The 25,707-nt window shown below is 41.7% G+C and overlaps 1 protein-coding gene across 9 annotated transcripts in view; it reads right to left on the bottom strand.

Moving 5' to 3' along the window:
- Positions 1–25,707, bottom strand: part of rtel1 (regulator of telomere elongation helicase 1) — a 182,808-nt gene that overhangs the window by 56,110 nt on the left and 100,991 nt on the right. For all 9 annotated transcript variants that reach the window (XM_072240347.1, XM_072240390.1, XM_072240382.1 and 6 more), the window contains one exon: positions 24,220–24,371. In XM_072240347.1, coding sequence (XP_072096448.1) covers positions 24,220–24,371 — 152 coding nt within the window. The remainder of the gene's footprint in view (positions 1–24,219; positions 24,372–25,707) is intronic.

Here is a 25,707-nt window from a genome sequence, read left to right as displayed (position 1 = left end):
TCGACATGTCAGAATAGTAATGGGAAGTAGAATTAAAATGGGTGGCTACATGGAGATCATGCTTTTTCTGGCAGACAGATTGTAGGTGCTCAGCAAGGCGGTCTCCGAATCTATGTTGGGTCTCACTGATACATAGCAATGGGCAAATTATTTGGTCCACATTGTTGCGCCGATTTTGATGTTAATTTATACTAAATGTCCTCCTCCTATCATCCCTATCACTCCATTCCATTTATATTTCTTGGTGTCATCTGCATTTTTATCTGAAAAGCATCTTAAATGCTACAAAACTTCCACTCCTATCTAGGGTAACTTATTCCAGGCACCTACCATTCTGTACCTAAAACACTTGCCCCTCACGTTGCCTTTAAACTTCCTCCTGCTAATCTTAAAAGCATATCCTTTGGTGTTCGGCATTTCTACCCTGGGGAAAAGCTTCTGACTCTCATAATTTTATCCAAGACTCTCAATCTTCAAAACTTTTATCTGGTCTCCCCTTATAGTCTTTGAAGCTCTAGAGACAGCAACCCAAATAGTCCATCCTTTCCTTACAGCTCGTGCTCTCTCATTTAGGAAACATCCTGGTAAACTATTTCTGTACCCTCTTCACTTCCATCCTATAATGGGGTGACCAGTTACTCACACAATATTCTATGTGAAGTTTGACTAAAGTTTTATACACCTGCAACATGTCTTTCAAATTTTTAAACTCAAAACACACAAGAATGAAAGCAAGCACGCATATGCTTTTGTTACCACTTTCTCCACTTGTGTAGCCATTTTCAGTGAACTATGGCTCTGGACCCCAAGATCCTTCTGTACTTCAAAGTTATTAAGAGGGCTAGCATTAACTGTATACTTTCTCCTTTCATTTAACCCCCCCAAAATGCCACACCTCACCTTTGCTTGGATTAAACTTTGTCTGTCACTTTTGTGCCGATATCTGTAACTGATCTACATCCTATTGATAGTCCTTTACACTGTCCTTATCTCCACTAATCTTTGTACTATCCACAAACTTGCTAATCTACCAATCTATGATTTCATTCAGATCATTAATATACTGCATACACAAATAACAAAGATCCCCTTTAGAACACCACCCAGAATAACAGCCTTGCACCCCGGATTTCTGACAGGAGAAAATCTGTAGACGCTGGAAATCCAAGAAACACACACAAAATGCTGGAGGAACTCAGCAGGTCAGGCAGCATCTACGGAAAACAGTATAGTCGACGCTTTGAGCTGAGACTGTTTAGCAGAACTGGAGAAAAAAAGATAAGTAGATTTAAAAGATGGAGGAGGAGAGGTAGAAACACAAGGTGATAGGTGAAACCAGGAGGGGAAGGGGTGAATAAAGAGCTGGGAAGCTGATCAGTGAAAGATATAGGCCTGGAGAAAGAGGAGTCTAATAGGAGAGGACTGAAGGACAGAGACCCCTAATCTCTGTCTTCTATGGGCAAGATAATTCCAAATACAAGCTTGCAATTCATTCTGGGTCCTGTGCATCTTTATCTTCCGAATCAATCTACCAGGAGGGACTTTATCAAATGCCTTACTGAATTCCATGTTGATAACATCCTCTGCCTTACCCTCATCAAGCTCCTTTGTCATTTCCTTGATTAACTCTATCATGTTTGTGAGATATGACCTGCCCTACACAAAGCCACACTAACTGTCCCTAAGCAGGTCATACTTATCCTTCAGTATTCTCTCCAATAGCTTCCCTAGCACTGATGTGAGGCTCACTAGCCTATAATGATCTGCGGGCCATGTAAACCACAACTACTGCACTACCATTGTCAATGCACACTTTGCTACCACTTCAGAAAATTCAGGCAAAATGGTCAGACAAGATAGACACTTGATAAAGCCATGCTGGCAATCTTTGATTTGTCTCTGCCTTTTCAAGTTATACTCAGAATTGTCCCTCAGAATTTTTTTCCATTAATTTTACTACTAATCATAACAAGCTCACAAGACTGTAGTTACCAGGTTTTTCACTGCTGCCTTTCTTGAAAGGAGTTCAACATTTGTAGTCATCTGCAATCTTTTTCTTTATTTCCTTAGCAGACTGCACCTCCCTATAGGTCCCCCTCAACCAAATTCTCCCAGTGACTCAAGAATTGTTCTCCAAATTCTGCTGTGCTGTCCTCCCATCAAGAAGCACTGTGGAAATGATCTTCATACAGTGGTAGTTTCCAAGAGTAATGCAGGGAGTAGCTGCAAACACTATAAATAGCTTATCCTTATTCTTTTGTCTCAACAATGGAGCAGTCTTCTCAATTGGGCTGTCCTCATGAATTTGGGGTTCTCTTACGTTTCCTTCATGGTGGCTTGCAAGGCATGATTCTAACTCATGATTCACAACACAGCCAAGTTAGGTGCAGCTCAGTGTCAAGCATGGCTTTGTCATTGTCCTCAGTCTTTCTCACTGCAGTGGTGTACCTCGTCTCCAACAAGCTTGCTGGTGGAGTGGATCTAAGGAAAATTGCTCAAGTTGTATACCAAAGTTACTCCAACCCCAGTATCCAAGCTGCATTACACAGGCTATGTTTGCATTTTTGCAACAGAGTTCTAAGTTGTGGAGGTCTTACATGATGAAGCATTTGAGAGGATGGGCTTTATACTCAATATCCACAAGACTAAGCTGACCCTCACTGGTCAGCACTGTCCTTTATAACAATACAGATTCACATCATGGCCCTGGAAAACACGTCTCACTTTGTGTATCTCGGATGATACCCCCTGGTGAAGGTACACATTAATGATGAATTCCACCATTGTCTTAAACTTGCCAACTCAGCCTCTGACCAACTAAAGCAAAGGATGTTTGAAAATCAAGACCTGGCACAAAATTCATGGTCTACCAGTCAATGATGATTCTGCCCTTCTTTATGCTTTTGAGATGTGAACTTCTTACAGGCACTTCAAATCAATGGAAAGACATCACCAATATTATGACATTAATGTCTCCACCAAAGAACTTCAATGGTGTATGTTAACTTTCTAAACTTGTCATGTTATAAAATGCTTTTTGAAAAACTAAATCCATTGTTTTTACTTCCTTAGCTACACCCAACAAAGCTATTAGATTTGTTACAAACTTCTTCCCCTTTACAAAATAATGTTAATTCTTCAATGTTATCTTTGTCTCCCTTTGAAATAGATAGCGTGACTTGGCATTTTCCGTTTTTATTGTAAGATGTTGACTCTGCTTAATCATAGTGATCTTCCAAATCCACTGCATGATAGTGAATTAATGTTAGTGTCCTCTTCTAGGTCAACATTCCCAGCTACAAAGTCCGAGTTCTACTCAGTCAGCTCTGCTTGGGCTGACCATGTCATTTACATGCCCAACACCAGATACCGAAGCAAATGTACTATTCTAAGTTCCATCAGGAATTGGTGGACATGAATATGAAAGAACCAAGGATATTTTCAAAGCTTTCCCACAAAAATATAAGCAGCATTCATGGTTGATGACCACACAAAGTAGATCAGCAGGTCAGGTAGCATCTATGGATGATGTTTCGTGCTGAGACCCTTCATTAGGACTAGAAAGGAAAGTGGAAGAAACTTAAATAAAAAAGTGGGGAGAGGGGAGGAAGAAGTACAAGGTGGCAGGTGATAGTGAAACTGGGAGAAGAGCAGGGGTGAAGTAAAGAACTGGGAAGTTGATTGGTGAAAGAGATAAAGAGTGGGAGAAGGGGGAATCTGAGAGGAGAGGACAGAAGACCATGGAAGAAAGGGAAAGGGAGGAGCACCAGAGGGAGGTGATGTGCAGGTTAAAAAGAGAAGGCATGAGAGGGAATCAAGAATGGGGAATGGCGAAGGGGGGGAGGCACAAATTTCAAGAAATTGATGTTCATGCCATCAGGTTGGAGGCTACCCAGAAGAAATGTAGGGTGTTGCTCCTCCAACCCGAGTGTGACCTCATCGTGGCAGCAGAGGAGGCCAGGGACTGAAATGTCAGAATGGAATTGGCAAATAGGAGGACCACCCCTGTCTGCAAATGGAGTAGCAGTAATTTTGTGCTGCTTTTAGTTTTCTTTCTCTCCCCCTAGTTTAAACTTTGAATTTAAAATTTTTATAGACAATAGACAATAGGTGCAGGAGTAGGCCATTCGGCCCTTCAAGCCAGCACCACCATTCACTGTGATCATGGCTGATCATCCACAATCAGTATCCAGTTCCTGCCTTATCCCCATAACCTTTGATTCCACTATCTTTAAGAGCTCTATCCATCTCTTTCTTGAAAGCATCCAGAGACTTGGCCTCCACAGACTTCTGGGGCAGAGCATTCCATGTATCCACTACTCTCTTCTATTTGCTGATTGAAGGGGAACAATATGTCTATGTCACCGAGAAGTGGGAAGAATTTACCTGAACCTAGTGATAAAGGTAACAGGAAAGTAAAGGTGCAAAAGGAAAGATCTGATGAAATGCCATCGTGGGCTGAAGATATCGTTCGGACACTGAATTCAATTAAGGATCAGAATGGATCAATTAAAGACTAACTGGAAAAGAACAGTAATGAAATGAAGTCATTTATGGGAAAACTTAAAGACCTGGAAACTCAAGTTATTACACATGAAGTGGAATTGAAGATAACAAGCAAAAGTTGTCTGAAGCTACAACTCGTTTGGAAAGATATCAAAATAAGTTTGTAGATCTGGAAACCAGGTCTCGATGAAAGAATACACAAATTGTTGGGCTGCAAGAAGGAGCTGAAGATGGAGATTTAACTGCTTACTTTGGTAAACTTTTTCACACTTTATTTCCTACCATTTTATTGAAGCTGCCTGCTATAGAAGGGCACACAGGGCATTTACTTCGAAATTGAAGGATTCTAGTAAACCAAGATCTGTTCTGGTTTGCTTTCATCACTTTAAAATTAAAAATCAAATAATGCAACAGGCAAGAAAACAGAGAGTTTTTAGATTTATGGAATCTGAGCTCCGTTTTTACGAAGATTACCCAAGAGAGATAATGGAACAAAGATCAAAATTTGCCCTTGTAATGAAACAGGCATATGATAAAAAAATCTGTTTCCCTCTCTGAGGTACCCAACAAGAATTAAAGTTTTTCCTGCTAATTCTCCTCCTCGTACTTTTTTTGATTCAAAAGCTGCACTGGACTTTGTTCAGGCTATACCTGACACTGTTACTGACGCCGCTGCTGAATGAACTATCTGAAAGGTTGTTTGGCTATCTGTATATTATTTGCATTTTGGAAAGAAGATTTATGAAGGTCATTTGTATATTTCATTGAGAGACTAATTAAAGAAGACAAGGAGAGTTGTTCATTATTGCATATTAACACACATCAAAGTTGCTGGTGAACGCAGCAGGCCAGGCAGCATCTCTAGGAAGAGGTGCAGTCGACGTTTCAGGCCGAGACCCTTCGTCAGGACTAACTGAAGGAAGAGTGAGAAAGGGATTTGAAAGTTGGAGGGGGAGGGGGAGATCCAAAATGATAGGAGAAGACAGGAGGGGGAGGGATGGAGCCAAGAGCTGGACAGGTGATTGGCAAGAGGGGATACGAGAGGATCATGGGACAGGAGGTCCGGGAAGAAAGACAAGGGGGGGGGGGACCCAGAGGATGGGCAAGAGGTATATTCAGAGAGACAGAGGGAGAAAAAGGAGAGTGAGAGAAAGAATGTGTGCATAAAAATAAGTAACAGAAGGGGTACGAGGGGGAGGTGGGGCCTAGCGGAAGTTAGAGAAGTCGATGTTCATGCCATCAGGTTGGAGGCTACCCAGATGGAATATAAGGTGTTGTTCCTCCAACCTGAGTGTGGCTTCATCTTTACAGTAGAGGAGGCCGTGGATAGACATGTCAGAATGGGAATGGGATGTGGAATTAAAATGTGTGGCCACTGGGAGATCCTGCTTTCTCTGGCGGACAGACCGTAGATGTTCAGCAAAGCGGTCTCCCAGTCTGCGTCGGGTCTCGCCAATATATAAAAGGCCACATCGGGAGCACCGGACGCAGTATATCACCCCAGTCGACTCACAGGTGAAGTGTTGCCTCACCTGGAAGGACTGTTTGGGGCCCTGAATGGTGGTAAGGGAGGAAGTGTAAGGGCATGTGTAGCACTTGTTCCGCTTACACGGATAAGTGCCAGGAGGGAGATCAGTGGGGAGGGATGGGGGGGACGAATGGACAAGGGAGTTGTGTAAGGAGCGATCCCTGCGGAATGCAGAGAGAGGGGGGGAGGGAAAGATGTGCTTAGTGGTGGGATCCCGTTGGAGGTGGCGGAAGTTACGGAGAATAATATGTTGGACCCGGAGGCTGGTGGGGTGGTAGGTGAGGACCAGGGGAACCCTATTTCTAGAGGGGTGGCGGGAGGATGGAGTGAGAGCAGATGTACGTGAAATGGGGGAGATGCGTTTAAGAGCAGAGTTGATAGTGGAGGAAGGGAAGCCCCTTTCTTTAAAAAATGAAGACATCTCCCTCGTCCTAAAATGAAAAGCCTCATCCTGAGAGCAGATGTGGCGGAGACGGAGGAATTGCGAGAAGGGGATGGCGTTTTTACAAGAGACAGGGTGAGAAGAGGAATAGTCCAGATAGCTGTGAGAGTCAGTAGGCTTATAGTAGACATCAGTGGATAAGCTGTCTCCGGAGACAGAGACAGAAAGATCTAGAAAGGGGAGGGAGGTGTCGGAAATGGACCAGGTAAACTTGAGGGCAGGGTGAAAGTTGGAGGCAAAGTTAATAAAGTCAACGAGTTCTGCATGCGTGCAGGAAGCAGCGCCAATGCAGTCGTCGATGTAGCGAAGGAAAAGTGGGGGACAGATACCAGAATAGGCACGGAACATAGATTGTTCCACAAACCCAACAAAAAGGCAGGCATAGCTAGGACCCATACGGGTGCCCATAGCTACACCTTTAGTTTGGAGGAAGTGGGGGGAGCCAAAGGAGAAATTATTAAGAGTAAGGACTAATTCCGCTAGACGAAGCAGAGTGGTGGTAGAGGGGAACTGATTAGGTCTGGAATCCAAAAAGAAGCATAGAGCTTTGAGACCTTCCTGATGGGGGATGGAAGTTTATAAGGACTGGACATCCATGGTGAAAATAAAGCGGTGAGGGCCAGGGAACTTAAAATCATCGACAAGTTTAAGAGCGTGAGAAGTGTCACGAACATAGGTCGGAAGGGATTGAACAAGGGGTGATGAAACAGTGTCGAGGTATGCAGAAATGAGTTCGGTGGGGCAGGAGCAAGCTGAGACAATAGGTCGGCCAGGACAGGCAGGTTTGTGGATCTTGGGTAGGAGGTAGAAACGGGAAGTGCGGGGTGTGGGAACTATAAGGTTGGTAGCAGTGGATGGGAGATCCTCTGAGCAGATAAGGTCGGTGATGGTGTGGGAGACAATGGCCTGGTACTCCTTAGTGGGGTCACGATCGAGGGGTAAATAAGAGGAGGTATCCGCGAGCTGTCGCTGTGCCTCGGCAAGGTAGAGGTCAGTACGCCAGACTACAACAGCACCCCCCTTATCGGCGGGTTTAATAATAAGGTTAGGATTAGTGCGGACGGAGTGGAGAGCAGAGCGTTCGGAAGGAGTGAGGTTGGAATGGGAACAAGGTACGGTGAAGTCGAGACAGTTGATGTCCAGTCGGCAATTAGCGATAAAGAGATCCAGAGCAGGCAGAAGACCAGAGCGGGGTGTCCATGAACAAGAGGAGGGTTGAAGACGGGAGAAGGGGTCATCGGTGGGGGTGGAAGAGTCCTTGCCGAAGAATTCGGCTCGGAGACGGAGACGGTGGAAGAAAAGTTCCGCATCGTGGCGAACACAGAACTCGCTGAGGTGTGGGCGAAGAGGGACAAAGGTGAGAACCTTACTGAGGACCAAGCGTTCTGCCTCCGACAGTTGAAGGTCGGAGGGGTTGGTAAAGACCCGGCACGGATGAGAGCTGGGATCAGAGGGGGGAGGGGGGAGGCTGGGGGTGTCAATGGAGAGGGGAGGGTTGGGGTGAGAGGAAGATGGAGCCTCTGAGGACCCAGGAGCTGACGATGGGATCTGAAGGAGACGGGGTTGTAGAGTATTGGTGGGGGAAGGGGAGATGGGAGTCACAACAGCAGCACATAAAGACCCGGCCTGGAGTTCAAGGCTGGCGTTGCAGTTGGTGGTTGCGCAATCGCTGTGAAGGTGTTGCAGTTGGTGGTTGCGCAATCGCTGTGAAGGTTTTAATTCCACATCCTATTCCCATTCTGACATCCCATTCCCATTCTGACATGTCTATCCACGGCCTCCTCTACTGTAAAGATGAAGCCACACTCAGGCTGGAGGAACAACACCTTATATTCCATCTGGGTAGCCTCCAACCTGATGGCATGAACATCGACTTCTCTAACTTCCGCTAGGCCCCACCTCCCCCTCGTACCCCATCCGTTACTTATTTTTATGCACACATTCTTTCTCTCACTCTCCATTTTCTCCCTCTGTCCCTCTGAATATACCTCTTGCCCATCCTCTGGGTTCCCCCCCCCCTTGTCTTTCTTCCCGGACCTCCTGTCCCATGTTCCTCTTGTATCCCCTTTTGCCAATCACCTGTCCAGCTCTTGGCTCCATCCCTCCCCCTCCTGTCTTCTCCTATCATTTTGGATCTCCCCCTCCCCCTCCAACTTTCAAATCCCTTACTCACTCTTCCTTCAGTTAGTCCTGACGAAGGGTCTCGGCCTGAAACGTCGACTGCACCTCTTCCTAGAGATGCTGCCTGGCCTGCTGCGTTCACCAGCAACTTTGATGTGTGTTGCTTGAATTTCCAGCATCTGCAGAATTCCTGTTGTTTGCATTATTGCATATTGTTGGTTTTCCTTTGGCAGGAAGATTTACGGCTCGAGTATGACCATCTAAATGATCATCTGAACATTCGACAGAGAAGAAGATAAGGGGATTTGTTCCTTTAATTTAATACTTGGTTTGAGGTTTTTTTTGTTTCTTTTTTAATCTGCTAATTGGTAGTTTTTTCCTACTAATAGGGCTTTATATATATATATATTTGGGAGTGTTTAATTACTTATGATATTATTAATTTGTATTTTTGAAAATTCAGCTGGGTCAAATATACTATTAATTTTTTAATAATGTTTTATTATAACATCTTATAATTGAATTTAAAGTTTTTCTAGGGAATTAATGTTAAACTTAAAGATACCGCAGGTTTTTCTCTCTAAAGAGATAACCTGATTTTGGTTCTTTCTTGTTTATTAGATGATGGAATCTAAATGTTTTTCTTTGCTGAGACTTTATTGTCTTTTCTACAATGTCACTCTACTCTTTTTACTAACTGGGGGGAGGGAAAAAAATACAGACGGAGCGGTCAGTGGCTTTGAACTCTATCATAGATTGCTTGCTTTTTTCTTGGATTTTCGGGAAGGGGGTGGGATTAGAATTAGGGGCTCTTTCACATTGGGTGGTTCTGGAGCATGCGTATTTTCTATCTGGTTGTATTCTTCATTGCCGCCATTTCTGATCATCCCATATTGGTATGTGCTCTGCACATGTATAAAGTAGAATAAAATTATAGTATGGTATTTAAATGGATTAATATAATAAATTGGAATGTACGTGGTTGGAGTCATCCTATTAAATGAAAAAAGATTTTTAAAATTATTAACCAATTCCAATCTGATATAATTTTTGCTCAAGAGACACATATCAGGGCGAGAGATCAAAATAGATTTTTTGGATGGTGGAATGGTTTGCAATTCCACTCTACTTCTCAGAGTAAAACAAAAGGTGTGTCTATTTTTATTAAATCTAATAAATTTATTCAAGAGGATATTGAATCAGATTCTAATGGTAGATTTTTAATTGTTAAAGGAACGATCTGTAATAGAAAAGTTGTTTTGGTTAATTTGTATGGTCCTAACTTAGATAATCCTTCTTTTTTAAAAAGGTATGTGCTTTACGGCCTGATTTAAATGAATATATGTTAATAATGGGCGGGGATTTTAACTGCCACTTAAATCCTATGATTGATAAGAGCTCAACTAATCAGCGACTTCCAAATCGTTCCGCGTCATTTATTAATTCATTTTTGATTGATTTTGGGTTGATTGATTTGTGGAGGTATTTCCATCCTGATAACAGAGAATATTCTTTCTTCTCACATGCTTAAAAAAAATATTTCAGGATCGATTATATTATAATCGATCCCCGCTTCTTGCCTAGTGTTAAAAATTGTGAATATGACACTATTGCTATATCTGATCATGCCCCTCTGAGTTTGTCTTCTGAATATGATAATGTCATTCTTGCCCGCCCACCATGGCGCATGTCTCAGACATTATTGCAAAACTCTGACTTCGTCAGTTTCATTGAAACCCAGATAATATAATTTTTTTCTTTTTAATGATATAGGGGGTATGTCTAAATTAATTATATGGGATACACTTAAAGCATTTTTATGTGGTCATATTATTTCTTATTCAGCCAAACTTAAAAAACAGACTAAAGCAGAATTAGATAGAATTTCAAAACAAATTAAAGATTTAGATAATATCTATGCAATTTCCCCCAATATTGATTTATTTAAACAAAGGGTGAAACTTCAATCACAATATAACCTGTTATTAACTCATCCCATTGAAGGATATTTGCTTAAGTTAAAGAGCCAATTTTATATGTTTGGAGATAAAAATAAGAAACTGCTCGCATCTCAATTAAAAATGGCTGCAGTCAAAAGGCAAATCATGAAAATTTGAAGGAAAGATGGTACCTTGGCTCAGGAATGTGAAGAAATTAATAAGATTTTTCAAGATTTTTATGCTGAACTTTATAAATCTCAATGTCCGTTAGATTCTTCTGAAATGAATGCTTTTTTACGAAAGATTGTTTTTCCTAAAATCTCGGCTGAGGATCAAAAAACTCTTGATGCTCTAATCACTGAAGCCGAAATTCATAAAGCTACTTTTTCAAAGCAATCTGGTAAGTCCCCGGGACTTGATGGTTATCCTGTAAGATTTTATAAAAAATTTGGGAAGTTGCTTTCTCCGTATGTTTAAGGATTCTTTTGTGAAAGGTGACTTACCTTCTACTTTTTATGAGGGTTCTATTTCTTTAATTCTTAAAAAAGATAAAGATCCCATTGACTGTGCTTCATATAGACCTATTTCATTACTGAATGTCGATGCTAAGATTCTGTCAAAGATAATGGCCAATCGGTTGGAGAATATTTTGGATAAGATTATTTTAAAGATCAAACAGGCTTCATAAAGAGTTGCTATTCTTTTTCAAATGTTCGGAGACTATTTAACATTATATATTTGTCCTCTTTTAAAACTCCACAATGTGTTGTATCTTTGGAATCTGAAAAAGCATTCGATCGAGTCGAATGGAAATATTTATTTAATGTTTTAGAGAAATTTGGCTTTGGTGATTATTTTAATAATTGGATTAAAATGATATATAAAGCCCCTACTGCTACTGTTGTCACTAACAATTGTAGGTCTCCTTTATCTCAGCTTTCACGGGGGACAAGGCAAGGCTGTCCATTAAGTCCTTTGTTGTTTGATTTAATATTAGAACCCCTTGCTATTGCTCTTCGTGAGTCTAAAAATATCCATGGGATTTTTGTGAATGAGACCATGCATACAATCTCTCTTTACGCTGACGATTTATTGGTTTATATATTTAATCCTGATGAATCTATTCCTGCCTTGCTAAAATTATTTAATGAACTTGGAGGTTTTTCAGGATATAAAATAAATTTTAGTAAAAGTGAATTGTTTCCTTTAAATGATTCTGTCTCTATATATGATAATATTCCTTTTAAAGTCACGGATTCTTTTAGATATTTAGGTATTATAATTACTAAAAAATATAAGGATCTTTATAAAGCCAACTTTGTTCCTTTAGTAGACTCTATGAAGTATTTATTTAGTAGATGGAGTCCACTTACATTTTCACTTGTTGGTCGTATTCATATAGCTAAAATGATGATTTTGCCAAAATTTTTATATTTATTTCAGAATATCCCTGTTTTTTGACCAGGAAGTTTTTCTGATCGGATTGATTCTATTATTTTATCTTTTATTTGGAATAATAAAAGACCAAGAATTAGTAAATGTCACTTACAAAAATTGAAAAAAGATGGAGGTCTTGCTTTGCCTAATCTAAGAATGTATTATTGGGCTGTTAATGTGCGATACATGCCTTTTTATATTGGGTTAATAAGAGTGATCGGCCTATTTGGGTAGACCTGGAAATGAAAGTTATAAAACAGTTTTATTTAACCTCGTTATTATTGGGAGCTGCTTTACCTATACAATTAGCTAAAGTTGTTAATTTAAACCTATATCCTGTGATTAAGTATTCTTTACAAATTTGGCTCCAGTTCCGCAATTTTTTTAATCTTAAAATATTTAAACTTTGTAGTTTAATTTATCAAAATTAATTTTTTAAGCCTTCTTGAGTGATCCAATTTTTCTACTTTGGAAAAATAAAGGTATTAATTCTTTTTTGCATTTATTTAAAGAAGATAGATTGATGTCTTTTGAACAATTAATTGATAAATATTCTCTTTCATACTCACACTTTCTGCAATACCTTCAAATTAGACATTTTTTACAAAAATATTTAAGTAATTCGTTCAATGGTTCTATTGGAAGAATTTATAATTTATTATTACAATGGGACAAGCGTCCTTTATCTAAGATTAAACAGGATTGGGAAAAGGAACTCAATTTGACTTTTATGATTGAGGATTGGATGCGGATTTTGAAGCTGGTTAACTCTTCTTCAATTTGTGCTGGCCATTCATTGATTCAAATTAAAATTGTACATTGTTATCATTTGACGAAGGAGAGACTTTCTAAAATCTTTTCTAATGTTGATCATTATTGTGATAGATGTAAAACTGAGATACCTACACTGACACATATGTTTTGATCTTGTTCTATATTGGAACAGTTCTGGAAATCGGTTTTTTCAACAATTTCTAAAGCACTTAAAATTAATCTACAACCTAATAAATTAACTGTGCTTTTTGGAATAATTCCTCAAAGTATTCATGGTATTTCTGTGTCTGACCAACACGTTATTGCATTTGTTACATTGATAGCTAGGAGGGCCATCTTGTTGAAGTGGAAGGATACATCAGCTCCCACTTTGTCACAATGGTTCTCTCAAGTGATGCTATGTCTTAGTTTGGAGAAAATTAGAAGTCGAACCTGTGAACCTTTATTTGATTTTGAGAAAAGATGGGGCTCTTTTGCTCGTTATTATCATTTGAGCTAATTGATAGATTTTTTCCATGATCTAATTGTAAATTTTTTGGTATATTTTCTTTTCTTGCTGGTGGTTTGATGTTTATTTTTAGAAGCTTTTTCTATGACGCATGGCTCTGGGGTTGTACACCTAATGGGTTCTTTTTTTTCTCACTTTTCTGCTTAGTAGGTTTTTTTTGTTATCACAAATTTTTTTTCAATCTTTAAGATAATGTCTTTTTTGAGACATTGTAAGTGTTGTTACTTCAATGTACTCGTGTTATTTCTTTTGTATAATATTACAATAAAAAGATTTGAAAAGGAAGGAAATGGCAAGTAGAGTTGAAATGGGTGGCAACCAGGAAATCCACTTTTTATGGCAGACGAAGCAAAAGTGCTCGACGAAGTAGTCTCCCAATCTATGTCGGGTCTCTCCTCCAGTAGGCCACACCTGGAGCACTAGACATAGTAGATGACCCAACAGACCCTCAGATGAAGTGTGACCTCACTTGGAAGGACTGTTCCGGGCCCCGAATGGTAGTGGGGGAGGAGGTGTGGCACTTGTTCCACTTGTAAGAATAAGTGCTAGGAGGGAGATCAGTGGGGAGGAATGAGCGGACAAGGGAGCCACATAGGAGCGATCTATGCGGAAAGCAGATGTGCTTGACAGTGGGATCCTGCTGGAGAAGGAAGAAGTTATGGAGAATTACATGCTGAATGTGGAAACTTGTGAGTTGGCAAGTGTGATAGAATAGGAGGGGCAAGAGGGGGAGGTGTTGCATTGCTTGTCAGAGAATATATAACAGCGGTGCTCTGGCAGGATAGATTAGTGGACTCATCTAGGGAGGCTATTTGGGTGGAATTGAGGAATAGGAAAGGTGTTGTGATGCTTATAGGGGTGTTTTATAGACCACCTAATGGGGACCGAGAACTGGAGGAGCAAATTTGTAAGGAGATAGCAGATATTTGTAGTAAGCACAAGGTTGTGATTGTGGGAGATTTTAATTTTCCACACATAGACTGAGAAGCCCATTCTGTAAAAGGGCTGGATGGTTTGGAGCTTGTAAAATGTGTGCAGGATAGTTTTTTGGAGCAGTACATAGAGGTACCAACTAGCTAAGGGGCAGTGTTGGCTCTCCTGTTAGGGAATGAGAGAGGGCAGGTGACCGAAGTATGTGTTGGGGAGCACTTTGAGTCAAGTGATCACAATACCATTAGTTTCGGTGTAATTATGGAGAAGGATATGACTGGACCTAGGATTGAGATTTTTGATTGGAGAAAGGCTAACTTTGAGGAGATGCGAAAGGATTTAGAAGGAGTCGATTGGGACAGTTTGTTTTATGGGAAGGATGTAATAGAGAAATGGAGGTCATTTAAAGGTGAAATTTTGAGGGTTCAGAATCTTTATGTTCTTGTTACGTTGAAAGGGAAGGTTAAAAGTTTGAGAGAGCCATGGTTTTCAAGGGATATTGGAAACTTGGTTCGGAAAAAGAGGGGGATCTTCAATAAATACAGGCAGCTTGGAGTTAATGAGGTACTCTAGGAATATAAAGAATGTAAAAAGAATCTTAAGAAAGCAATTAGAAAAGCTAAAAGAAGATACGAAGCTGCTTTGGCAAGTAAGGTGAAAATACAAACCCCATTTCCAGAAAAGTTGGGATATTTTCCAAAATGCAATAAAAACAAAAATCTGTGATATGTTAATTCACGTGAACCTTTATTTAACTGACAAAAGTACAAAGAAAAGATTTTCAATAGTTTTACTGACCTATTTTACTATTTTGTAAATATACACAAATTTGGAATTTGATGGCTGCAATACACTCAACAAAATTTAGGACAGAGGCATGTTTACCATTGTGTTACATCACCTTTCCTTTTAATAACACTTTTTAATCGTTTTGGAACTGAGGATACTAATTGTAGTAGATTTGCAATTGGAAATTTTGTCCATTCTTGCTTGATATAAGACTTCAGCTGCTCAACAGTCTGTGGTCTCCGTTGTCTGATTCTCCTCTTCATGATGCACCATACATTTTCACTAGGAGATAGATCTGGACTGGCAGCAGGCCAGTCAAGCACATGCACTCTGTGTCTACAAAGCCACGCTGTTGTAGCCTGTGCAGAATGTGGTCTGGCATTGTTCTGCTGCAATAAGCATGGACGTCCCGGGAAGAGACGTCGCCTTGATGGCAACATATGTCTCTCTAAAATCCTAATATACGCCTCAGAGTCAATGGTACCTTCACATACATGCAACACACCCATGCCGTGGGCACTGATGCACCCCCATACCATCACAGATGCTGGCTTTTGCACCTTTTGCTGATAACAACCTGGATGGTCATTTTCATCTTTGGCACGGAGAACTCGACGCCTGTTTTTTCCGAAAATGAGCTGAAATGTGGACTCATCTGACCACAGCTCATGGTTCCACAGTCTTTTGGTCCATCTGAGATGAGCTCGGGCCCAGAGAACTCACTGGCGTTTCTGCATAGAGCTGATGTATGGCTTCCTCCTTGCGTAATACAGTTTCAAGTTGCATTTCTGGATGCAGCGACGGACTGTGTTGAGTGATAATGGTTTTCCAAAGTATTCCCGAGCACAGGTGGCTATAATTGTCACAGTAGCATGACGGTTTCTTAGGCAGTGCCGCCTGAGAGCTCGAAGATCACCGCATTCAACAGTGGTTTCCAACCTTGCCCTTTACGCACTGAGATGTCTCTGAATCTTTTCACAATATTATATACTGTAGATGTTGAAAGACCTAAATCCTCTGCAATCTTGCGTTGAGAAATGTTCCTTTTGAACTGACTAACAATTCTATCACTAATTTTGGCACAAAGGAGTGAGCCACGACCCATCCTTGCTTGCAAAGACTGAGCCTTTGATGGATGCTACTTTTATACTCAGTCATGATACCTCACCTGCTACCAATTAGCCTGCTTAATGTGGAGTCTTCCAAACCGGTGTTACTTGAATATTCTGTGCACTTTTCAATCTTATTTTAACTCCGTCCCAACTTTCATTTAGTGTGTTGCAGCCATCAAATTCTAAATTTGTGTACACTTACAAACTACAATTAAGCTGGTCAGTAAAACTATTGAAAATCTTTTCTTTGTACTTTTGTCAGTTAAATAAATGTTCACGTGAATTAACGTATCACAGATTTTTGTTTTTATTGCATTTTGGAAAATATCCCAACTTTTCTGGAAATGGGGTTTGTAAATCCGAAGGGTTTCTACAGTTACGTTAGTGGCAAAAGGATAGTGAGGGATAAAATAGGTCCCTTGGAGAATCAGAGTGGACAGCTATGTGCAGAGCCAAAAGAGATGGGGGAGATTTTGAACAATTTCTTTTCTTCAGTATTCACTAAGAAGAAGGATATTGAATTGTGTGAGGTAAAGGAAACAAGAAGGATAGTTATGGAAAGTATGACAATTAAAGAAGAGGAAGTACTAGGGCTTTTAAAGAATATAAATGTGGGTAAGTCTCCGGGTCCGGACAAGATATTCCCTAGGACCTTGAGGGAAGTTAGTGTAGAAATAGCAGGGGTTCTGACAGAAATATTTCAAATGTCATTAGAAATGGGGATGGTGCTGGAGGATTGGCATATTGCTCACGTGGTTCCATTGTTTAAAAAGGGTTCTAAGAGTAAACCTGGCAATTATTGGCCGGTGAGTTTGACTTCAGTGGTGGGTAAATTGATGGAAAATATTCTTAGAGATGGTATATATAATTATCTGGATAGACAGAGTCTGATTAGGAACAGTCAACATGGATTTGTGCGCGGAAGGTCATGTTTGACAAATCTCATTGAATTTTTTAATGAGGTTACTAAGAAAGTTGACGAGGGTAAAGCAGTGGATGTTGTCTATATGGACCTCAGTAAGGCCTTTGACAAAGTTCCACACGGAAGGTTAGTTAGGAAGGTTCAATCATTAGGCATTAATATGGAAGTAGTAAAATGGGTTCAGCAATGGCTAGATGGGAGACACCAGCGAGTGGTGGTGGATAACTGTGTGTCAGAGTGGAGGCCGGTGACTAGTGGTGTGCCTCAGGGATCTGTACTGGGTCCAATGTTGTTTGTCATATATATTAATGATCTGGATGATGGGGTGGTAAATTGGATTAGCAAGTACGCAGATGATACTAAGATAGGTGGCGTTGTGGATGATGAGGTAGGTTTTCAAAGCTTGCAGAGAGATTTAGGACAGTTAGAAGTGTGGGCTGAAAGATAGCAGATGGAGTTTAATGTTGAAAAATGTGAGGTGCTACATTTTGGTAGGACTAATCAAAATAGGACATACATGGTAAATGGTAGGGCATTGAAGAATGCTGTAGAACAGAGGGATCTAGGAATAATGGTGCATAGTTTCCCGAAAGTGGAATCTCATGTGGATAGGGTGGTGAAGAAAGCTTTTGGTATGCTGGCCTTTATTAATCAAAGCATTGAGTATAGGAGTTGGGATGTAATGCTGAAACTGTATAGGGCATTGGTAAGGCCAAATTTGGAGTATTGTGTACAGTTCTGGCCACCAAATTATAGGAAAGGTGTTAATAAAATTGAGAGAGTACAGAGGTGGTTTACTAAAATGTTGCCTGGGTTTCATCTTCTAAGTTACAGAGAAAGATTGAACAAGTTAGGTCTTTATTCTTTGGAGCGTAGGTTGAGGGGGAACTTGATAGAGGTGTTTAAAATTATGAAGGGGATTGATAGAGTTGACATGGATAGGCTTTTTTCCATTGCGAGTGGGGAAAATTCAAACATGAGGACATGAGTTGAGAGTTAAAGGACAAAAGTTTAGGGGTAACATGAGGGGGAACTTCTTTACTCAGAGAGTGGTAGCTGTGAGGAACAAGCTTCCAGCAGAAGTGGTTGAGGCAGATTCTATGTTGTCGTTTAAAGTTAAATTGGATAGATATATGGACAAGAAAGGAATGGAGGGTGATGGGCTGAGTGCAGGTTGGTGGGACTAGGTAAGAGTAAGAGTTCGGCATGGACTAGAAGGGCCAAGATGGCCTGTTTCCGTGCTGTAATTGTTATATGGTTATATGAAACCTATTCCTGATGAGGTCATATGTGTGCGAAATGGAAGAAATGCGGGTGACAGCAGCGTTGATGGTAAAGGAACAGAAGCCACTTTCTTTGAAAAACATCTCAGTTGTTTTTGAATGAAAAACTTCATCCTGAAAACAGATGCAGCAGAGACAGAGGAACTGAGAAAAGGGAATGGCATTTTTACAAGTGACAGGTTGGGAGGAAGTAGAATCAAGAAAGCTGTGAGAGTGAGTGGGTTTATAAAAGTTGTCAGTGGATAGACTGTCTTCAGAGATGGAGACAGAAAGAAAGAGAAAGGGGAGAGAGGTGTCAGAAATGGACCAAGTAAATTTGAGGGCAGGGTGGAAGTTGGCGGCAAAGTTGATGAAACTGCTGAGCTCAGCATGGTTGCAGGAAGCTACACAAATGCAGTCGTCATTGTCACATAGGAAGAGCTGAGAAATTACGCCGGTGTAGGCTTGGAACATAAACTGTTCCATATAGCCGACAAAAAGGCAGGCATAACTGGGACCACGCGAGTGCCCATGGTTACACCTTGAATTTGAAGAAAGTGGGAGGAGCCGAAGGAGAAATTTTTGAGGGTGAGGATCAGTTCTGACGGATAGAGGAAAGTGGTGATGGAGAGGAATTGGTTGGGTCTATTGTCCAGAAAGAAAGCTTTGAGGCCCTCTGACGGGGGATAGAATTGTACAGGGACTAGACATCCATAGCGAAAATGATACAGTCGGGGCCAGAGAACTTAAAGTCGTTGAAGAGATCGAAAGCGTGTGAAGTGTCATGGACATAGGTAGGAAAGGACTGAACCAAAGGGGATAAAATAGAGTCACGGTATGCAGACATGAGTGCAGTGGGCCAGATGCAGCAGGCAGAAACATTGGGTCTACCTGGACAGTCAGGTTTGTGGACCTTGGGTAGGAGATAGAAATGGGAGCTGCAAGGTAAGGGAACTATGAAGTCGCTGGCAGTGGATGGGAGATCCTCAGAGTTGATGACGTCAGTGATGGTGCCCGAGACAATGGCCTGGTGCTCCTTAGTGGGATCCTGTTCAAGGGGTAAGTAAGAGGTGGTATCTGAGAATTGTCCTCTGGCCTCAGCATTGTAGGACTCAGTCCACCAGACTACTACAGCAACCCCCCCCCCCAACTTATCTGAGGGTTTGATGGAAAGGTTGGTATTAATATGGAAACTGGAGAGCAGTGCATTCGAAGGGAGTGAGGTTTGAATTGGAGAGAGAAGTAGTAAAGTTGAGATGGTTGATGTCTCATCAGCAGTTAGGGATAAAAAGATCCAGAGCAGGCAGAAGAACAGAGCGGGTTGTCTAAGAAGAGGAGGAGGTTTAAAAACAGGAAGAGGGGTCATTGGTACAGGCTGGAAAGTCCTTGCCTTGCCAAAGAAGTAGGTATGGATATGGAGGCGATGAAAGAAGAACTCAGTGTTATGGCAGGCACAGAACTCACTGAGAGTGGGCGGAGGGGACAAAGGTAAGGCCCTTACTGAGAACAGAATGTTCTGCTGCAGAGAAGGGGAGGTTGGAGGTGGTGGTGAAAACACAGCAGGGGTTAGAGCTAGGGTTGGGGTGGGTTGAGAGTTGGAGGGGTCAGAGGAGGGGGTGGGGTGGGGGTGGTCTGGGAACGTTGGGTGGGGAGAAGATTGAGGTAGCGGAAGAACGGTGGAGAGCAGTCTAGGAGACCCGGGGTTGGTGTGAAGTAATGGTGGCGGAAGAGGAACCACGGGACCCAGTAGCAGTGAGAAAGGTCTCGGCTTGTGGAAGGAGGTGGCTGAGGTTAGAGCTGGAGCGTGAGTTGGAGATAGTGGGATCTGCGGTTTGAAAGCAGCTGGTGAATAGGTCGAAGAGAGAGCTGGTGATAGCGAGGTCTGCGGTTTTGAGGGGGCCAAGTTCAGTACTGGAGTTGGAGACGCCAGTGTCCACAGTATGGAGACAATTGATTCCAAAGTTTGAGCCTGAGCTGGAGGCAGCAGAGTCAGCAGCTTGCAGAAGGCCAGGGTCCAGGCTGAAGGAGGCAGGGGCTACAGGCTCCCAATGCTTAGTGGACGCAAGGAAGGAGAAGAATCAGCGGTTGGAGGTGTGGATTCAGCAGAGGATGAAGTGTTGGAGAGGTCCACGGCAGGCAGTGAAAAGTGAGGCTCGGAGCTGTGGTAGAGAATGGGAGAATGCTTGCAGATACCTTCGCACAGCAGTGAGGGTGGTGCATCGAGTCTGGAGGGAGCAGCGGCAGGAGAAACAGTCAATCAAACACAGGTACTTGGGATTCTTGCTGGGTTCAAACTGAGACTCCCAGAAATGGAGCTGGAAGCCACATGATATAAGATGGCAGCAGAGATGAGTTCCCAGGAAAGATAGTGGCTGTAATAGTGAATCTGAGTGAGCACGTGGTCGAAGAATCGGAAAGCAGCAGAGATTCCAGTGGAGGAGCAATGAGAGAGGCTCTCACTGAGCTCCTGTTGAAGAGAAGATTTAAACTTCATCAGGGTAGGCATTCCTCGAAGAGACTTTGCAATGGCGAAGTAAATCACACACAAAAGAGGTACTGCAGATGCTGGAAATCTAGTGCAATACACACAATCCCAACTTTTTGGGCCGAGACCCTTCATCAGGACTGGAAAGGAAGGGGGTAAGAAGTTAGAATAAGGTGGCAGGAGTGGAGGAAGAAGTACAAGATGGCAGGAGTGGAGAAAGAAGTAGAAGATGGCAGGCGATAGGTAATCCAATCACAAGCAAGAGAAAACCTACAGATGCTGGAAATCCAAGCAACACACGCAAAATGCTGGAGAAACTCAACAGGCCATGCAATATCTATGGAAAAGAGTACAGTCGAAACCCTGGAGTAAAAAAGCTGAAGGGTAGATTTAAAAGGTGATGGGGAAGGGAGACAGAAAGACAAGGTGATAGGTGAAACCCAAAAGGGGAGGAATGAAGTAAAGAGCTAGGAAGTTGATTGGTGTAAGAGAAAGACGACCATGGAAGAAAGGAAAGGGGGGAGGAGCACCAAAGGGAGGCAATGACTGGACCAGATGAGAGATGAGAGAGGGATAAAGGGATGGGAAATGGTGAAGGGGGGGGGCATTACCAGAAGTTTGAGAAATCAATGTTCATGCCATCAGGCTGGAGACTACCCAAATGGAATATAAGGTGTTATAAGGTCCAACCTAAGTGTGGCCTCATCTCAACAATGGAGGAGGCTATGGATGGACATACTGGAATGGGAATGGGAAGTGGAATTAAAATGGATGGCTACTGGGAGATCCTGCTTTTCCTGGTGGACTGCGCGAATTGGAGTGATCTCCCAATTTACGCCAGGTCTCACCGATATACAGGAGGCCACACCGGGAGCACTGGGTACAGTAGATGACCCGAACAGACTCACAGGTGAAGTATCGCCTCACCTAAAAGGACCATTTAAGGCCCTGGATGGTAGTGAGGGAGGGGGTATAGGGGCAAGTGTAGCACTTGCTCTGCTTGCAAGGATAAATGCTGTGTGGTCGGAAATCTTTTGGAGGGTAGGCCTCAAAATCCTTGGCCTTGCCTGCTTTTGGCGACCAAGAAGGAGGTCAAATCGTTCGGACAGAGATGGCGCTCAGTACTCGGTGTCGGACAGCTGATCAGAGCTTGAAGTTTTCGGATGACTCAGTGTTGGATTGTGGTCAGCATGGCAGGGAGAGTTTTTCTTCCTTCTCCCGTCTGCGTGAAATGTGGGACATTTGAGAAACTTTGAACTTTACTTTACTCACGGACTTCTTCATCAAGTTATGGTGTTGTTACACTGTTTGTAACTATATGTTATAATTATGTGGTTTTGTCAATTTTTTTAGTCTTGGTTTGTCCTGTGTTTTATGATATCACACCGGAGGAAATAATGTATCATTTCATAATGCATGCATTACTAAATGACAATAAAAGAGGACTACGTGTCTTCATAATCAAAAAAAAAATGCCAGGAGGGAGATCAGTGGGGTGGGACGAATGGACAAGGGAGTCACATAAGGGAGTGACCCTTGCGGAAAGCACAAAAGGGATGGGGGGGGAAGGAGAGGGAACGATGTGGTTGGTGGGAGTAAGTGGGAGGTAAAGAGCTGGGAAGTTGATGGGTGGAAGAGATAAAGGACTAAGGAAGAGTGACTGTTAGAAGAGGACTGAAGACCACGGCAGAAAAGGAAGGGGGAGGAGCACCAGAGAGAGGTGATAGGCAGGTAAGAAGAGAAGGTGTGGGAGGGAAACAAGAATGGGAAATGGTGAAGAACGGTGGGAAGAATTACTGGAAATTAGAGAAATCGATGTTCATGCCATCAGTATCCAACAATTGAACCACAGATTCTCAGTTGCAGCCAAAATGCTACAAATTATTCCATCTGGGTAGCCTCCAGTAATTCACACAAAGATCCTGGATTAGAAGCAGGAGTACACCACCTCACAAGTGAATCAACTACCCATCTTCTAACAAACCGAAGGAAGAATTTGCAGTTGCTACATTAGTTTCATCACTCACCTCAGAACTGGTCTGGAATCAGGCCAGCTAACATTCTGAAGGACAGCCATGAAGAAAGGGTTTATATCTAGCAAATTACTATTAATAGCCCCATCCTAAGGGCCTTAATCTTATGCTTTAACATTTGATGTGTCATGCTTTCAAATACCAAATAAAAATCCAATGACCTATGATTGAGAAGAATTACATTATGACATTGAGATAATAAGTCACAAATCAAAATTGAGTTCTTCTGAATGCATAAACCAAACACCTATTCACACTTGGATTACTCCTATTACTACACCTTCAAGAAATTCTATTGGATTTATGATACACTATTTGCTTTTCATAACATTGTTCACCTTTATGATAGTAATTTTCCGGAAACATCATTTCCACTCCCTCAGTGATAAATGCTAGTATTTTTCACCCTTTTGATGTCAAGTAACATGATGAATATTTCCCTCTTCTTCACTAATTGATCAGCAAAACAGTTTAATTTTGCTACCTTCCATTCCATACAGATCACTCCAGAATGAAGGGGTTCCTATAAGATTAAAACTATCACATGCATCTGTAGTAATTTAGTAACTTAGAATGGGGGCATATGAATCCAGCAGACCTTTTACAAGTAAAATTAAAAATATACCAACATTAATTACTAATATTAGCAAGTTTACATACATCAATCTCATTTGACCCTTTGTACCTTGAAAGGAAATGGGGAGTGAGACTAATTGGAATGCTTTTCAAAGAACTTAGTGTAGACTTGATGAGTGGGTTATCATTGGGTGAGGAAGGAAACATCGCTCTGTGAAGGGTGACAGTACAAATACAATGATGGAAAATACTAGACAGCGAGAAGGAAAGATATTTGATTTGTTAACCATAATATATAGGCATTCGTTAGTCTCATGAGACCATGGATTTGCGCCTTGGAAGGTTTTCAGGGCGCAGGCCTGGGCAAGGTTGTATGGAAGACCAGCAGTTGCCCATGCTGCAAGTCTCCCCTCTCCATGCCACCGGTTGTCCAAGGAAGGGCATTAGGACCCATACATCTTGGCACCAGTGTCGTCGCAGAGCAATGTGTGGTTAAGTGCCTTGCTCAAGGACACACACACTGCCTCAGCCAAGGCTCGAACTAGCGACCTTCAAATCACTAGACTAACGCCTTAACCACTTGGCCACGTGTAACCATAATAGCGAAAACTAAATCATGCTTTCTCTCTCAAATGCATTTTTAGAGAAAAACAAGTTGAGCTAATTGGCCGATTAAATACAGGCAGTTAATACTAACATTTCAAGGAGAGTGAATTTTTTGGAATGATCAGGTAAAAATAACCTACATTTTCAGAAATACTTACTTTACAGAAACATACTGGGTACTAGAGAACATTTGTGTTGGTAAGGTGCAAATGGTATTGTAAAATATTTCATTCGAGGGCATATCCTACCTTTTTCTCACCTAGGGATGTCCCTTCATCAGTGTTCGTTTCACTATGTTCTAAAGCATCAAGGAGACTTGTGGGTTTCCTTCTTGTGCTTGCAGAGTCTCTGTCATATTCGATGCAAAGCTTAGCCATACCATCTTCCCCAGAATGGTTACCTGTGTAAAAATACAGAATTAGTTACGAATCCTTCTTTGAGGATGCAGAAAGAGCTGCTGACCTCACAGTTTGAAAAAGAAATAAAAGAAAAGTTGATCTTGTCCAAGTGAAAATGGATATGCTTTAAAACAATTAAAACGGCATTAGCTGAAAAAAAAATTGCACTCATGGAACAGAAAATAACATAAGATTTCACTAAACCAGCCTTTCAAATGTTGTACTGTAAAGCACGCTACTTTTTCAAAATAGATTATTTTGGATCTGGGTATCACTGACAAGATCAGCATTTATCGCTCATCTCTAAAGTATAAGGGATGGTGGTGGCTACGTTTCCTTTTTATGAATATATTTCTTCTAATGACGGCACACAGTAGTGTAGAGGTTAGTGCAATCGCTTTACATTACCAGCGCCGATCGAGATTCAATTCCCACCGGCTGCCTGTAAGGAGTTTGTACGTTCTCCCCGTGACCACATGGGTTTCCTCCAGGAGCTCCCTTTTCCTCCCAGATTCCAAGCACGTACAATTAGTGAGCTGTGGGGATGTCAAGGTTGCACCAACAGCATGGTGACATTTGCAGGCTGCCCCAGCACACTCCTTGAATTATGTTGGTGATTCACACAAAATGACTCATTTCACCATACATTTTGATGTACAAATTATATTGTACAAATAGAGCTAACCATTAATCTTTAATTGCCAGTGGACTGTTGAGAAGGGAGTTCTAGGCTTTAGATTCAATGACGATAATTGGAACACATTTACAAGCTGGCATAGTGTGTGGATTGTACATAACTTTTAAATGGTGGTGTCCCAATGGTTTTGTTGCCTTTGCTTTTCTTGGTGGTAGAAATTGAGTGCTTGGGAGGTGTTTGCAAAAAACCTAGATGAGCAACTGGAGTAACTTTTGTTGGTGACGCTCACTGTAATCATTGTAGACCAGTGTTTAAGGAATGAATATTTATTTAGCTTGATGGAGTATGCTGCTTTGTTCTGGATGATATTGAGTTTCAAGCAAGTTGACAGAATTCCAGAACATCTGTGACTATAATGATTTAGAAGGTGAAAAGGTTTTGAGGTGTCAGAAAACACACCACACAACACAGGATATCTTGCCTCTAACCTTTTACGGCAGCCACATAATGCTGACTAGTCTCCAGCTGATGATGGCCACTCAGACATTAATATCACAGAATATCAAGACTCCTTCTTGCTGGAGACAGGTATTGCCTAACACTTCTGTTGCATGAATATTGCTTGACACATCAGCTCATGCTTGAATGTTTTCTGGAATCATTGTCTGCTGACTTAGAAACATAGAAAACCTATAGCACAA

Source organism: Mobula birostris, chromosome 2 (assembly GCF_030028105.1).
Source record: "Mobula birostris isolate sMobBir1 chromosome 2, sMobBir1.hap1, whole genome shotgun sequence".
NCBI classification, from domain to species: domain Eukaryota; kingdom Metazoa; phylum Chordata; class Chondrichthyes; order Myliobatiformes; family Myliobatidae; genus Mobula; species Mobula birostris.
This window is presented reverse-complemented; position numbering and strand designations above follow the sequence as displayed.